The sequence below is a fragment of the Procambarus clarkii genome, chromosome 39 (assembly GCF_040958095.1).
Source record: "Procambarus clarkii isolate CNS0578487 chromosome 39, FALCON_Pclarkii_2.0, whole genome shotgun sequence".
NCBI classification, from domain to species: domain Eukaryota; kingdom Metazoa; phylum Arthropoda; class Malacostraca; order Decapoda; family Cambaridae; genus Procambarus; species Procambarus clarkii.
Genome location: NC_091188.1, coordinates 39,717,511 through 39,732,366, shown reverse-complemented (window position 1 = coordinate 39,732,366; position 14,856 = coordinate 39,717,511). Strand labels below are relative to the sequence as shown.

Below are 14,856 nucleotides of genomic sequence, written 5' to 3'. Positions count from 1 at the left end.
CTGTCAAGGTTGACGCCCCCCTACGGCCTACGAGCCCAAATTACGATTTTTTTTTAACCTAAACCCAGCTTAGGTTTACAGCAGTTTAGGCAGAGTTGATTTGTTTTTGTATTGAGGCAGGTATTTTCTCCTCTGATTCCATGTATGACTAACCATCCTGTGAGATGGGAATATTAGATGAACTTATAATTTATAAATAAATAAATAAATAAATAAATAAATAAATAAATAAATAAATAAATAAATAAATAAATAAATAAATGTTTATTTAGGTAAGGTACATACATACCTAACCTAACTTAATCTAACTTTGTCTAAGGTGCTGTCTCTGCCTTACCATTTACCTGATGTTCTCCTATTCCTATAATTTCCTAAATAATCCATCAAGTCTCCATGCACTTATGCAAGCATCTACCTCAGTTTCATTGTAAAATTTTACTCTTAAATCTAATCTTACCCTATTCCATTTATATTTTAAATTTATTTGTATTGATCTATGTCATTTTTTTTAAATCAATTATTGATCTCATTTTTGTTCTTTTAATTAAGTTCATACTAATTATAAGTTAAAACTAAGCTTAATAAAATTTATTATCTTTAAGATTATTTTACTTTACAATTATCATTTGTCAAATTTTTTTATATATTCATCTTGACAGTCTCTACTGATTTTTTGTTCTCTCCGCCAAACTTGTATATTGTGTTTTGCTATAATTACTTCCTATTTTACAGCAGATTTGTTTTTCATCTGTTCATGTAATTGTTATCTTATTGTATTGTGACATTCTTTTCTATATTGATATATATTTTCTGTCTATTGTTACTTACATTGTACCTGAGAGTACCTGTAAGCAATCTACCTCATTTTTCATTTTTGCTCAATTTTTTTGGTATTGCTTAGTCTTGTTTATATTTTTGTTTTGTATATCTATATCTTGTGTTTTGTATAGTCCATGTTTATATGTTTTTTTCTTTAATCTCATTCATTACCTAGGTTTCCTAGCCTAGCCATACTCCATTGTACCCCTGTAAGCCCCTTTTGTGTTTGTTTGGTACAGTATTGTGTACATTTATTTCTTTTTGTTTCTCTTGTTTTTCCGGCAATCAGCTTTTTTTTATGCAGTCAAGTATAGACCCAGAACTTAACCTCTTATCCACTATCTATGACAATAATCACTTTAATGATCTAAATTGCAGATATTTTGCAGCACATGATGTAAACAATGTATTAACTCATAGTCACAATATCTCTGTAATCAATTTGAACGTTAGATCCCTAGGCAAACACTTCGATGATGTTAGTGCCTTGATTGAAGCTATTGACAACAATTTCTCTTTTATTATACTTACTGAAACATGGTTGAAAGATGATACTACTCAACTCTTTAACATGCCTAACTACTCAGCAATCCACAACTGTCGTCAACTTCAGAGAGGTGGTGGCACTGCTCTTTACTACCACCAAGAACTAACATGCTTAAAAGAAATTAGAACTAGAGACTGCTATGGGGAGTATATCTTCGCCAGCTTCAGAGTCAAGGGTGCCGAGTCTATCCTGTCTGTGGGTGCAGTTTATAGAATTCCTAACACTGATGTGTCCGAATTCAACTCAAACCTTAGAAATCTAATACTTGATAACAGACTGAACAAAAACCACCTAATTATTGCAGCGGACTTTAATATTGACCTCTGCGAGCCAGAACACCCTACTGCTGTTAGCTTCCTCAACTGTATGAATTCCTGCTTCCTCATACCCTTAATCACTAGACCTACTAGAATCACTGATAGCACTGCCACGACTCTTGATCACATCTGGACAAATATAACCTCTCCGCTTACTTCAGGTATAATCACCGATAGCACTACAGACCATTACCCCACATTTCTCTTAACTAACATTAGCAAACCACCTCTTGAGTCAAGAGAGATACGTTTTAGACTACACAATGAAACTGCTATAGACAATTTTATAACTGCTACTGATAATGTCAACTGGGAGTCCGAGATAGGTAACATAGAGGACATCAACCTAGCAGTTCAATCTTTTCTTCAAATAACTCTTAGCCTTTATAATACCCACTGTCCTATGCTTACAAAACAAGTCACAACCAAAAGGCTTAACAATCCTTGGCTTACAAAGGGAATACTTAAATCTATTAATAAAAAACATGACCTTGAGAAAAAGTATAGGTTAGGGATTGTCTCCAAAGAATTCTCAAAGAATTACTCATTATTGCTATCTAAGATAATTAGACGAGCCAAAACTAAATACTACGAAGATAAATTTACCCAAATAAAGAGCAACATTAAACAAACATGGAGAACAATTTCACAAATATTGGGATCAAAAAAGTCTTTAAATAGCAAACCGACTCTCCTGTCTAATAACGATGGTCAGCTTTCAGCCTCTGATTCTGCTATTGAGTTCAATAGGTTCTTCTCTTCCATTGGTTCATCCCTTGCTAATGATATTCCATCTTCCAGTACTGACATTAAGGACTATCTTACAGGGAACTATCCCCAGTCTCTGTACCTAAAGCCTATTAATTCCATTGACGTCAATGAGATAATCCTTTCCCTTAAAACCAAGTCTGGTGCCCTTGAGGAGATACCAACTTTAATCTACAAAAAAGCCTCCAGATCTTTAGCCCCTGCTATTGCTTTGCTCTTCAACAAGTCACTTGAACTCCAAACCTTTCCAGATATTCTAAAAAAAGCGAGAGTAACGCCTGTCCACAAATGTGGTGATCTCACAGATGTTAACAACTACAGACCTATATCAATCCTGCCAAACTTGTCAAAAATTTTTGAAAAACTAATCTATAAGCAGCTTTACTCATATCTAGCCAAACTCAATATACTTAGCCCTTGCCAATATGGCTTCAGGCCCAAAAAAAGCACTAACGATGCACTTATTAGTATGCTTAACTCGATTCATACAGCTCTTGATAAAAATGAGTTCCCTGTTGGGTTATTTGTGGACCTGCGTAAAGCTTTCGATACTGTCAACCACCAAAACCTTCTTCTTAAATTACATCATTATGGTGTCAGAGGACACTCCCTACAATACCTCAAATCCTACCTTACTGACAGGCTCTAATGTGTTTCTGTGAATAATACAATTTCGCCCACCCTACCCATCAACATTGGTGTTCCCCAGGGCAGCATACTTGGCCCTCTCCTCTTTCTCATCTACATTAATGACCTTCCAAATGCCTCCCAACACCTCAAACCAATCCTATTTGCTGACGACACAACCTTCATTTACTCCAGTCCTGATCCCCTTGCTCTAAATGCCACAGTAAATACTGAGCTAAATAAAGTCCATCTGTGGCTAACTGCCAACAAACTCACCCTTAACATTGACAAAACTTTCTATATTCTGTTTGGCAATAAATCCTCCTATCAAATAAATCTCAAAATAAACAATACCCAAATTTGTAACAAATTAGATGGCAAATTCCTTGGCATTCTCATTGACCACAAGCTGAATTTCCAGGGACACATTCTAAACATATCAAAAAAAGTTTCAAAAACTGTGGGCATTCTTTCTAAGATCAGATATTATGTACCACGCCCTGCCCTGGTGACTCTCTATTACTCCCTTATCTATCCATATCTCAACTATGGTATTTGTGCTTGGGGCTCTACTACCCAAAATCACTTACGTCCTCTAATTACTCAACACAAAGCTGCTATTAGGACAATATCCAACTCTGGCCCCAGACATCACTCGGTACCCCTACTCAAATCTCTGAATATGTTAGACATTAAGTCACTGCACATTCACTCATGTGTATTATACATATACAAAACGCTAAATTGTAATGCCAATCCTGATCTCAAAAGCTTCATAGAAGGTTGTAACAGAACCCATGAGCACCACACCAGAAATAAATACAGTTTTGATATTCCTAGAGTACGACTTAATCAAACCAGAAATGCTCTACAAATCAAGGGGCCCAGGATGTGGAATGACCTTCCCAACCATGTTAAAGACAGTACCTCTCTCAACCAGTTTAAGTTAAAAACGAAGCTATACCTAATAAATTCCATGTAACCTACCTTACCCTTCTATTGTCAACCCATGTATGTTTTTTGTTTTTTTTTTGTTTTACAAATCAACGCTGTTTTAATGTAATTTTCTGTAATAATTTATAATTGTATTTGTGCTGTTTTTTCAACAATGTTCCCCCCCTCTTTTACCTCTATTTTTATTTGTACTCAACGCATTTTTTTCTTTTTACCCATTAGTTTTAAGCTTTAGTCAGTAGTGTTTTTTCCTGCCCGAAACGCTTTGCGTAATAGTGGCTTTAGGCATTGTATGTACTAGCTCTATCTATAAAGCCAACAAACTTTGTAAAATCTCTTTATGTATGTACCTTTGCCTAAATAAAAATTATTATTATTATTATTATTATACAAGAGATTTTTACAAAGATTGGTGGACTTATATAGATAGAGCTAGTACATACGATGCCTAAAGCCACTATTACGCAAAGCGTTTCGGGCATGAAAAACTTAAATGACTAAAGCTTAATACTAATTCAGCATAAAGAGTAAAATGAAAACAAGAAATGAGAACATAGCTGAAAAAGCAGCACAAATACAATTCTGTCGACAAACAGCGCTCTTTAAAAAAAACAGACATTGGTTGACAAGAGAGGGGTAAGGTAGGTTACAGGGAATTTATTAAGTATAGCTTCGTTTTTATCTTAAACTGGTTGAGAGAGGTACAGTCTTTAACAAGGTTGGGAAGGTCATTCCACATTCTGGGTCCCTTGATTTGTAGAGCATTTCTAGTTTGATTAAGTCGTACTCTAGGAATATCAAAACTGTTTTTATTTCTGGTGTGGTGCTCATGGGTTCTGTTACAACCTTCTATGAAGCTTTTGAGGTCAGGATTGGCATTACAGTTTAGCGTTTTATATATGTATAATACACATGAGAGAATGTGCAGTGACTTAATGTCTAACATCTTCAGAGATTTGAGTAGGGGTACCGAGTGATGTCTGGGGCCAGAGTTGGATATTGTCCTAATAGCAGCTTTGTGTTGAGTAATTAGAGGACGTAAATGATTTTGGGTAGTAGAGCCCCAAGCACAAATACCATAGTTGAGATATGGATAGATAAGGGAGTAATAGAGAGTCACCAGGGCAGGGCGTGGTACATAATATCTGATCTTAGAAAGAATGCCCACAGTTTTTGAAACTTTTTTTGATATATTTAGAATGTGTCCCTGGAAATTCAGCTTGTGGTCAATGAGAATGCCAAGGAATTTGCCATCTAATTTGTTACAAATTTGGGTATTGTTTATTTTGAGATTTATTTGATTAGAGGATTTATTGCCAAACAGAATATAGAAAGTTTTGTCAATGTTAAGGGTGAGTTTGTTGGCAGTTAGCCAAAGATGTCTCCGTGGTGTAGTGGTAAGACACTCGCCTGGTGTTCCGCGAGCGCTGTCATGGGTTCGTATCCTGGCCGGGGAGGATTTACTGGGTGCAATTCCTTAACTGTAGCCTCTGTTTAACGCAACAGTAAAATGTGTACTTGGATGAAAAAACAATTCTTCGCGGCAGGGGATCGTATTCCAGGGACCTGCCCGAAACGCCACGCGTACTAGTGGCTGTACAAGAATGTAACAACTCTTGTATATATCTCAAAAAAAAAAAAAAAAAAAAAGATGGACTTTATTTAACTCAGTATTTACTGTGGCATTTAGAGCAAGGGGGTCAGGACTGGAGTAAATGAAGGTTGTGTCGTCAGCAAAAAGAATTGGTTTGAGGTGTTGGGAGGCATTTGGAAGGTCATTAATGTAGATGAGAAAGAGGAGAGGGCCAAGTATGCTGCCCTGAGGAACACCAATGTTGATGGGTCGGGTGGGAGAAATTGTATTATTCACAGAAACATACTGGAGCCTGTCAGTAAGGTAAGATTTGAGGTATTGCAGGGAGTGTCCTCTGACTCCATAATGATGTAATTTAAGAAGAAGGTTTTGGTGGTTGACAGTGTCAAAAGCTTTACGCAGGTCCACAAATAACCCAACAGGGAACTCATTTTTATCAAGAGCTGTATGAATCGAGTTAAGCATACTAATAAGTGCATCATTAGTGCTTTTTTTTGGGTCTGAAGCCATATTGGCAAGGGCTAAGTATATTGTGTTTGGCTAGATACGAGTAAAGCTGCTTATAGATTAGTTTTTCAAAAATTTTTGACAAGTTTGGCAGGATTGATATAGGTCTGTAATTGTTAACATCTGTGAGATCACCACATTTGTGGACAGGCGTTACTCTCGCTTTTTTTTTAGAATATCTGGAAAGGTTTGGAGTTCAAGTGACTTGTTGAAGAGCAATGCAATAGCAGGGGCTAAAGATCTGGAGGCTTTTTTGTAAATTAAAGTTGGTATCTCCTCAAGGGCACTAGACTTGGTTTTAAGGGAAAGGATTATCTCATTGACGTCAATGGAATTAATAGGCTTTAGGTACAGAGACTGTGGATAGTTACCTGTAAGATAGTCCTTAATGTCAGTACTGGAAGATGGAATATCATTTGCAAGGGATGACCCAATGGAAGAGAAGAACCTATTGAACTCAATAGCAGAATCAGAGGCTGAAAGCTGACCATCGTTATTGAACAGGAGTGTTGGTTTGTTATTTAAAGACTTCTTTGATCCCAATATTTGTGAAATTGTGCTCCAAGTTTGTTTAATGTTGCTCTTTATTTGGGTAAATTTATCTTCGTAGTATTTAGTTTTGGCTCGTCTAATTATCTTAGATAGCAATAATGAGTAATTCTTTGAGAATTCTTCGGAGACAATTCCTAACCTATACTTCTTCTCAAGGTCATGTTTTTTATTAATGGATTTAAGTATTCCCTTTGTAAGCCAGGGATTGTTAAGCCTTTTGGTTGTGACTTGTTTTGTAAGCATAGGACAGTGGGTGTTATAAAGGCTAAGAGTTTTTTGAAGAAAAGATTGCACTGCTAGGTTGATGTCCTCTATGTTACCTATCTCGGACTCCCAGTTGACATTATCAGCAGCAGTTATAAAATTGTCTATAGCAGTTTCATTGTGCAGTCTAAAACTTAACTCTCTTGACTCTAGAGGTGGTTTGCTAATGTTAGTTAAGAGAAATGTGGGGTAATGGTCTGTAGTGCTATCGGTGATTATACCTGAAGTAAGCGGAGAGGTTATGTTTGTCCAGATGTGATCTAGAGTCGTGGCAGCTAGTGCTATCAGTTAATCTAGTAGGTCTAGTGATTAAGGGTATGAGGAAGCAGGAATTCATACAGTTGAGGAAGCTAACAGCAGTAGGGTGTTCAGGCTCGCAGAGGTCAATATTAAAGTCCCCTGCGATAATTAGATGGTTTTTGTTCAGTCTGTTATCAAGTATTAGATTTCTAAGGTTTGAGTTGAATTCTGACACATCAGTGTTAGGAATTCTATAGACTGCACCCACAGACAGGACAGACTCGGCACCCTTGACTCTGAAGCTGGCGAAGATATACTCCCCATAGCAGTCTCTAGTTCTAATTTCTTTTAAGCATGTTAGTTCTTGGTGGTAGTAAAGAGCAGTGCCCCCACCTCTCTGAAGTTGACGACAGTTGTGAATTGCCGAGTAGTTAGGCATGTTAAAGAGTTGAGTAGTATCCTCTTTCAACCATGTTTCAGTAAGTATAATAAAAGAGAATTTGTTGTCAATAGTTTCAATCAAGGCACTAACATCATCGAAGTGTTTACCTAGGGATCTAACGTTCAAGTTGATTACAGAGATATTGTGATTAAAAATAAAATAAAATGTTTATTTAGGTAAGGTAAGAAATACATACAAGAAATTTTTACAAAGATTGGTTGACTTATAGGTAGAGCTAGTACATACAATGCCTAAAGCCACTATTACGCAAAGCGTTTCGGACATAAGGGTTTCGGGTTTCGGGCATTATGAGTTAATACATTGTTTACATCATGTGCTGCAAAATATCTGCAATTTAGATCATTAAAGTGATGATTGTCATAGATAGTGGATAAGAGGTTTAGTTCTGGGTCTATACTTGTCTGCATAAAAAAGCTGATTGCAGGAAAACAACGCAAGAAAGGCAAATTACAAGGTAGAATTAAGCTATAAAAGGGGGAAAAATATGTAAACAATACTGTACAAAACAAACACAAAATGAGCAACAAAAGAAAAAAATGAGGTAGCTTACAAGGGGCTTACAGGGGTACAATGGAGTAAGGGAGTATGGTGAGGCTAGGCAACCTAGGTAATAAATGAGATTAAAGAAAAAACATATAAACATGGACTATACAAAAACAAAAGATATAGAAATACAAAACAAAGATATAAACAAGACTAAACAATACAAAAACAAATTAAGCAAAAAATGAAAAAATGAGGTAGATTGCTTACAAGTACTCTCAGGTACACTGTAAGTAACAATTTGCAATTTGAGATACAGGCAAATATATAGGCGGCTTAACGGGCTTCTCCGCGGGCATGGCTTATTGCTTTTTCTCCGAAAATCCCGCGTTGTTAACATGTATTATATTTATTTATTTATTTATATACAAGAAGATACATTGGGTTTACGAGAGTACACAGCATTGATGTTTTTACACTCTTGTAAAGCCACTAAACACGTACAGCGTTTCGGGCAGGTCCTTAATCTAACAAATAATTGTAATGCTGTAACAAGTATTGTTACATCAACAAAGGGATTGCGACCGACCACATGTGCAGTCTGTAGCTTAACATGTGCAGTCTGTAGCTTAACATGTGCAGGTGTTTGAACACCTGAACGCTGCCAGCTGATGTTACAGTCAGTACAAGTGTGCTCACTGCCACTGGTGACTCCGCACCAACAACTTCTAATACTAGGCTCCCGCTTGACGTAACCAACAGGTAAGTTCAAATTCAAAATTCAAAAATTCAAAACAAGTTATCTAATGTGCCTTGCTAGTGTATCATCATTCCTCTTTGGTATATCAATATTTAATATTATCTTAGTATTAAGACCTTTTATGATATTGACTTTACACGAATTTTAGCTTTTCTGATGTATCCGCTTTCTTTAATTATTTTGAGTGGCGATGACATTCAACCGAGTTGTATAATCCACAGTGGCAGATACTATAACACACATTTATCTCTTTGCGATTATAGGTTTATCCAACATCGCTTTTGTTTAATACGTTAATTCGTAATTAATTTTAAGCTGGTTTCCTGTATTACATTTTTTTAAGCGAAACCAGTTACCCTTGTCATAATGCCAGATTAATAATAATATTAATAATAATAATCTTTATTTAGGTAAGGTACATACATAAAGAGATTTACAAAGTTTGTTGGCTTTATAGATAGAGCTAGTACATACAATGCCTAAAGCCACTATTACGCAAAGCGTTTCGGGCAGGAAAAACATTAATGACTACAGCTTAAAACTAATGGGTAAAAAGAAAAGATGTGATGAGTACATATAAAAAATAGAGGTAAAAGAGGGGGGAACATTGTTGAAAAAGCAGCACAAATACAATTACAAATTATTACAGAAAATTACATTCAAACAGCGTTGATTTGAAAAACAAAAAATATACATGGGTTGACAACAGGGGGGTAAGGTGGGTTACATGGAATTTATTAGGTATAGCTTCGTTTTTAACTTAAACTGGTTGAGAGAGGTACAGTCTTTAACATGGTTGGGAAGGTCATTCCACATTCTGGGCCCCTTGATTTGTAGAGCATTTCTGGTTTGATTTAGTCGTACTCTAGGAATATCAAAACTGTATTTATTTCTGGTGTGGTGCTCATGGGTTCTGTTACAACCTTCTATGAAGCTTTTGAGATCAGGATTGGCATTATAGTTTAGCGTTTTATATATGTATAATACACATGAGAGAATGTGCAGTGACTTAATGTCTAACATATTCAGAGATTTGAGTAGGGGTACCGAGTGATGTCTGGGGCCAGAATTGGATATTGTCCTAATAGCAGCTTTGTGTTGAGTAATTAGAGGACGTAAGTGATTTTGGGTAGTAGAGCCCCAAGCACAAATACCATAGTTGAGATATGGATAGATAAGGGAGTAATAGAGAGTCACCAGGGCAGGGCGTGGTACATAATATCTGATCTTAGAAAGAATGCCCACAGTTTTTGAAACTTTTTTTGATATGTTTAGAATGTGTCCCTGGAAATTCAGCTTGTGGTCAATGAGAATGCCAAGGAATTTAGTTTAGTTTAGTTCATTTATTATGCACCCCATACCCATCTTGTGAGCGGTAGTGGAAAGGGTTACAGAGGCACATAATGGGCTCAGGGACTGAACCCCACAATTCATTTAGCTAAGCAAGTTACAATCTTGATGAGCTAGTTACAAAATTCAATATAAGTCATCACATCAACAATGGGTTCGAGATCGACCTCAAGTACAGGTTCTAAATTAAGCAACTGACATATGTGGAGAGCTAGTGTCAAAATTTATATGTTTGTCCTGCACACCGCCCCCCATCCAGTGGGCAGCGGTGGATAGGTTACAATCACTTAGTTACTACCTACAGTTAGCAAACTGGGGATATTTGGCTAAAATTTCTGGTAGCAGATCATTTTGAATGAAATATTGACACATCGCTGGAACATTGGTTATAGAATTGTCTCTAAATTCACGTATCTTTTCGCACTCCATCACATAGTGACGGAGGGTGTGCGAATTGTAATTATTCACAATGAATAAGTGAATATGTGAGGTGAGTATGTGTGCAGAAATTGTATTATTCACAGAAACACATTGGAGCCTGTCAGTAAGGTAGGATTTGAGGTATTGTAGGGAGTGTCCTCTGACACCATAATGATGTAATTTAAGAAGAAGGTTTTGGTGGTTGACAGTATCGAAAGCTTTACGCAGGTCCACGGTCCACGTTAGGTTAATGTTATAAGTCAATCAATAATTAATTTATAACATTTCTCAATGTATCATCATGATGCACAATATGACGTTGTGGCACAAGGTATTTGATACTTCCAAGTACAGGTACAATAAGTATCTCCAAAATGTATACCATCCATCACCAGTATATATCAATATAGCGTCTTGTACAGGAGAGTCCTAACAAGTGATATTGTCAACAGAATGGTGACATCTTCTACCAAATGGTACAGACAGCCAGAGGTACTCCAGATGTCCGGGACATTGCTCTTCATGGCCGCTGTGTTCTGTATAGCCACCCACCGGCACCCGGTACAGATCATTAGCTCCTTCACTGCTGGTATGTTGTGATGTCTCCTGTGTTGTGAACGTTCAATCCCCGACTGTCCAGGTGGTTGGGCACCATTCCTTTTCCCCCGTCTCATCCCAAATCCTTATTCTGATCCCTTTCAAGTGCTATATAGGCGTGGTGGCTTGGCGGTTTCCCTATCAACCCAAGTTACAGCCCCGCTCCTGTGCCAGGTAAATCCACTACGGGCTCACCATAGCCCGTGCTACTTGGAACTTTTTGTTCCTAGTAGCTGACTCTTAAACAACAAACAACAACAGGCGGTTCCCCTGATATATCCTTTCCCTTCCTGTGTTGTACAGAAAGCCAGAGGATGATCTCTGGGTTTTGATAACTTGCGCTGTGATGACCCGTGTGGTGATGACCCGTCTTGTGATGACTGTTGTGGTGACTCCTGTATTGTGATGGTCTCTTTGTTGTGATGACCCCTATGTGGTCAAGGAAGCCGAGAGAGATGTTCTCCTTGCTTCAGAATTCTATGGTTAAAATATTTTAGTGTACGGGAAGTGACTTTAAAGGGATCATTGTGAAGTGATTGTAGTGGGTGGCGGACAGTATCAACTCGTATAAACACGTTGTCAGCCGCGTGGAGGTCACGAGGCATTTATGTATGCTGTATCGTTGGGTGGCACGCTGGTGTTGGCTTCTGTCGTGTCGTGTCAACATTCAAATTCAAAATTCAAATGTTTATTCAGGTAAAGTACATACATAAAGGGTGTGATACAAAACATTGATGGATTTATAGATGGAGCTAGTACATACAATGCCTAAAGCCACTATTACGCAAAGCGTTTCGGGCAGGAAAAACACTAAAGACTAAAACTTAAGCAAGTCCCAGCGGTCCATAGAATTACCCAAATCTACCCAAATCTACCCAAATGTTTCCAAATCCAAATCCTTCTAAATTCTGGAGGGCTTCTGTGCAAGGGTTTGGATGAGTTAGCCTAAGCATTTTTATACCAATTTGACAGTTAATAAAAATGCTTAGGCTAACTCATCCTAACCCTTGCACAGAAGCCCTCCAGAGTTAATTTATCAGCATTGTTCCAAATGGAAAACTAAAACTGGAACTCAACTCAGAATGTATCAGGTTCACAATTTGTACCAAGAGAAACAACAACGGCACTTTCCTGCACCGTGGGAGGTTACGCCCAGGTACTTTTTGGTGTTACTTTTGAATAAGGGGTAGATGGACAGCTTTTTAATTTGTTAGGGAGTAAGTTCCATAGACTATGTCCCTTTGTTTGCATAGAGTGTTTACACAGATTTAGTTTGACTCTGGGGATATCACAGAGATATTTATTTCTGGTGTGGTGTTTATGGGTTCTATTACATCTGTCTAGGAAGAGTTTCAGATCAAGGTTTATCTAGGAACAAGGTTTTGTACATGTAAATGGCATAAGAGAATGTGTGGAGTGAGTTAATGTTTAGCATGTTTCGGGATTTAAACAAAGTAGAGCAGAATTTGGAATATAATACAGTATCTGATTTTAGAAAGAATACCGACTTTTTATAATTTTTTGGTAATGTGTTGTTGTATGTGGCTGCAGAAGTTGAGTCTCTTGTCTATGTATAGACCAGCCTACAAGGAACTTACCATCCTTTTGATTGCTGATGTTAACAGTGTCTATCTTTAGTTGAATTGCATTGGTTAATTTGCTTCCAAATAAGATGTAGTAGGTCTTTTCTATGTTTAGTGTGAGTTTGTTGGTTGACATCCATGAGTGGACTTTTTTTAATTCGCTATTTACAACATTACTTAGTGTGTGTGGGTTGGGGTCTGAGTAGATGAAGGTAGTATCATCAGCAAATAGTTTAGGATTAAGAATGTTAGAGACATTAGAGACATTAAAGACATTAAACGATTCTTCGCGGCGGGGATCGTATTCCAGGGACCTGCCCGAAACACTACGCGTACTAGTGGCTGTACAAGAATGTAACAACTCTTGTATATATCTCAAAAAAAAAAAAAAAAAAAAAAAAAAATTAGGCAGATCATTGATGTATATAAGAAATAAGAGAGGTCCTTGGATGCTGCCCTGCGGCACTCCTACGGCACTATATTTTGGCACTCCTAAATATAATCGCTGAGCTTCAGTAGTAGTAGAGAAAGACCAGACCTCTTGTTTTATTTTTCCTGTGGTGCCCACAGAGCGAGTGTTGACAGACGCAACCTTCCCCGGATCAGACCAGGAGGACCCAGCCCTGGTGACCTACATCCGTCGACGCCTCCTGGACCCGCCCTCCAGCCTTTCCTACAACCTCACCTACCCCGAGGTGGAACACCAGTCCCAGTTTGATCAGTCCGCCTATGTTGACGAAGATCTCCTGCATGGCATGGTGAGCATGGTCTACCTCAGTGGTCTTGATTGTTCTTACTTGAACTGTATCCGTCAGTGTTTCTTGATTTATCTATGTCTGTCCATTTTTATTGGGTCTATCTTACAATGTACCTGTAAATTTTTTTATAATTTTGCTAGAAATTACCTTCTTAAAATTATAGGTTAGATTAAGGATCTGCTCGAAATGCTATGCATGCTAGTGGCTTTACTAGAATGTAAAACTTTAATGCTCTGTACTCTCATAAATTCAATGTATCTTCTCGTATATAAATAAATAAATAAAATAAATATCTGTCAGCGTTTCTTTGTCAATTTTCGTTTGTCAGCCTTTCTCAGTCTGTTTCGGTCAGCATTTTTTGGTTTATCTCTATCAGTCTTTCTTGGTCTATTGTCAACATCCATCTATCTCTTTTTTCTTGATATGTTTATTCCAGCCTTTCTTGGTCTATTGCCTAGATTCGTCTGTCAGTCTTTCTTTATTTATCTCTCTCAGCCATTTTTGGTTTGTTGTCTACATCTGGCAGCCTTACTTGGCCTGTCTCTGTGTCAGCCTCTTTAAGTCTATTTATGTCTCTAGCTCCGTATCTCAGCCTCTTATATCGATTTCTGTCAGCCTTTTTTGGTATATATTCATCTATCAGCCTTTCTTGATCTATATCTATCTGCCATCCTTTCTTGGTCTATGGTCCATTTCCGTCTGTCAACTTTTCTTGAACTGTATCTCTTAGTCGTTCGTAGTCTATCTTTCAGGCTTTCTTGAGTTATCTCTGTCTGACAGCCTTTCTTAGTTTATCTGTCAACTGTTCTTGGTCTATACATGACCATATATATATAAAGGCTAAATATGTCTTTCAGACTTTCTTGATCGATTTATGTCTGTCAGATTATCTAGGTCTTTCTCTGTCAGATTATCTAGGTCTTTCTCTGTCAGATTATCTAAGTCTTTCTCTGTCAGCCTTTCTTGATTTATGTCTCTCAGTGTTTCTTGGTCTTTGTTAGTGTTTGTAGATCTCTCACTCTGTCAGCCATTCTAAATCTCAGTAGATCTGTCATTTCTTTCCGGATATGTCTTAGTCTTTCAGCCTTTCTTAATCTATCTCTGTCAGCCTTTCTTTAGCTGCCACTTGCTCTCAGCCTTTTTTTTAAATGTATTTTTGTTTGACAGTCTTTCCTCATTTTCTTTCTTTCAGTCACCTTTTCTATACCGGCTTCAGTCAGTTTTTCTAAATCTATCCCTATCTGTCTGCCTTT

At 37.4% G+C, this 14,856-nt stretch overlaps 1 protein-coding gene across 1 annotated transcript in view; it reads left to right on the top strand.

Annotated features, from left to right (window-relative positions):
• Positions 1-8,824: 8,824 nt before the first annotated feature.
• LOC123760265 (protein Star) overlaps positions 8,825-14,856 on the top strand; it is a 38,053-nt gene continuing 32,021 nt past the window's right edge. Inside the window, exons 1-3 of the mRNA XM_045745779.2 lie at positions 8,825-8,897; positions 11,118-11,254; positions 13,416-13,603. Coding sequence (XP_045601735.1) covers positions 11,119-11,254; positions 13,416-13,603 — 324 coding nt within the window. The 5' untranslated portion in view covers positions 8,825-8,897; position 11,118. The remainder of the gene's footprint in view (positions 8,898-11,117; positions 11,255-13,415; positions 13,604-14,856) is intronic.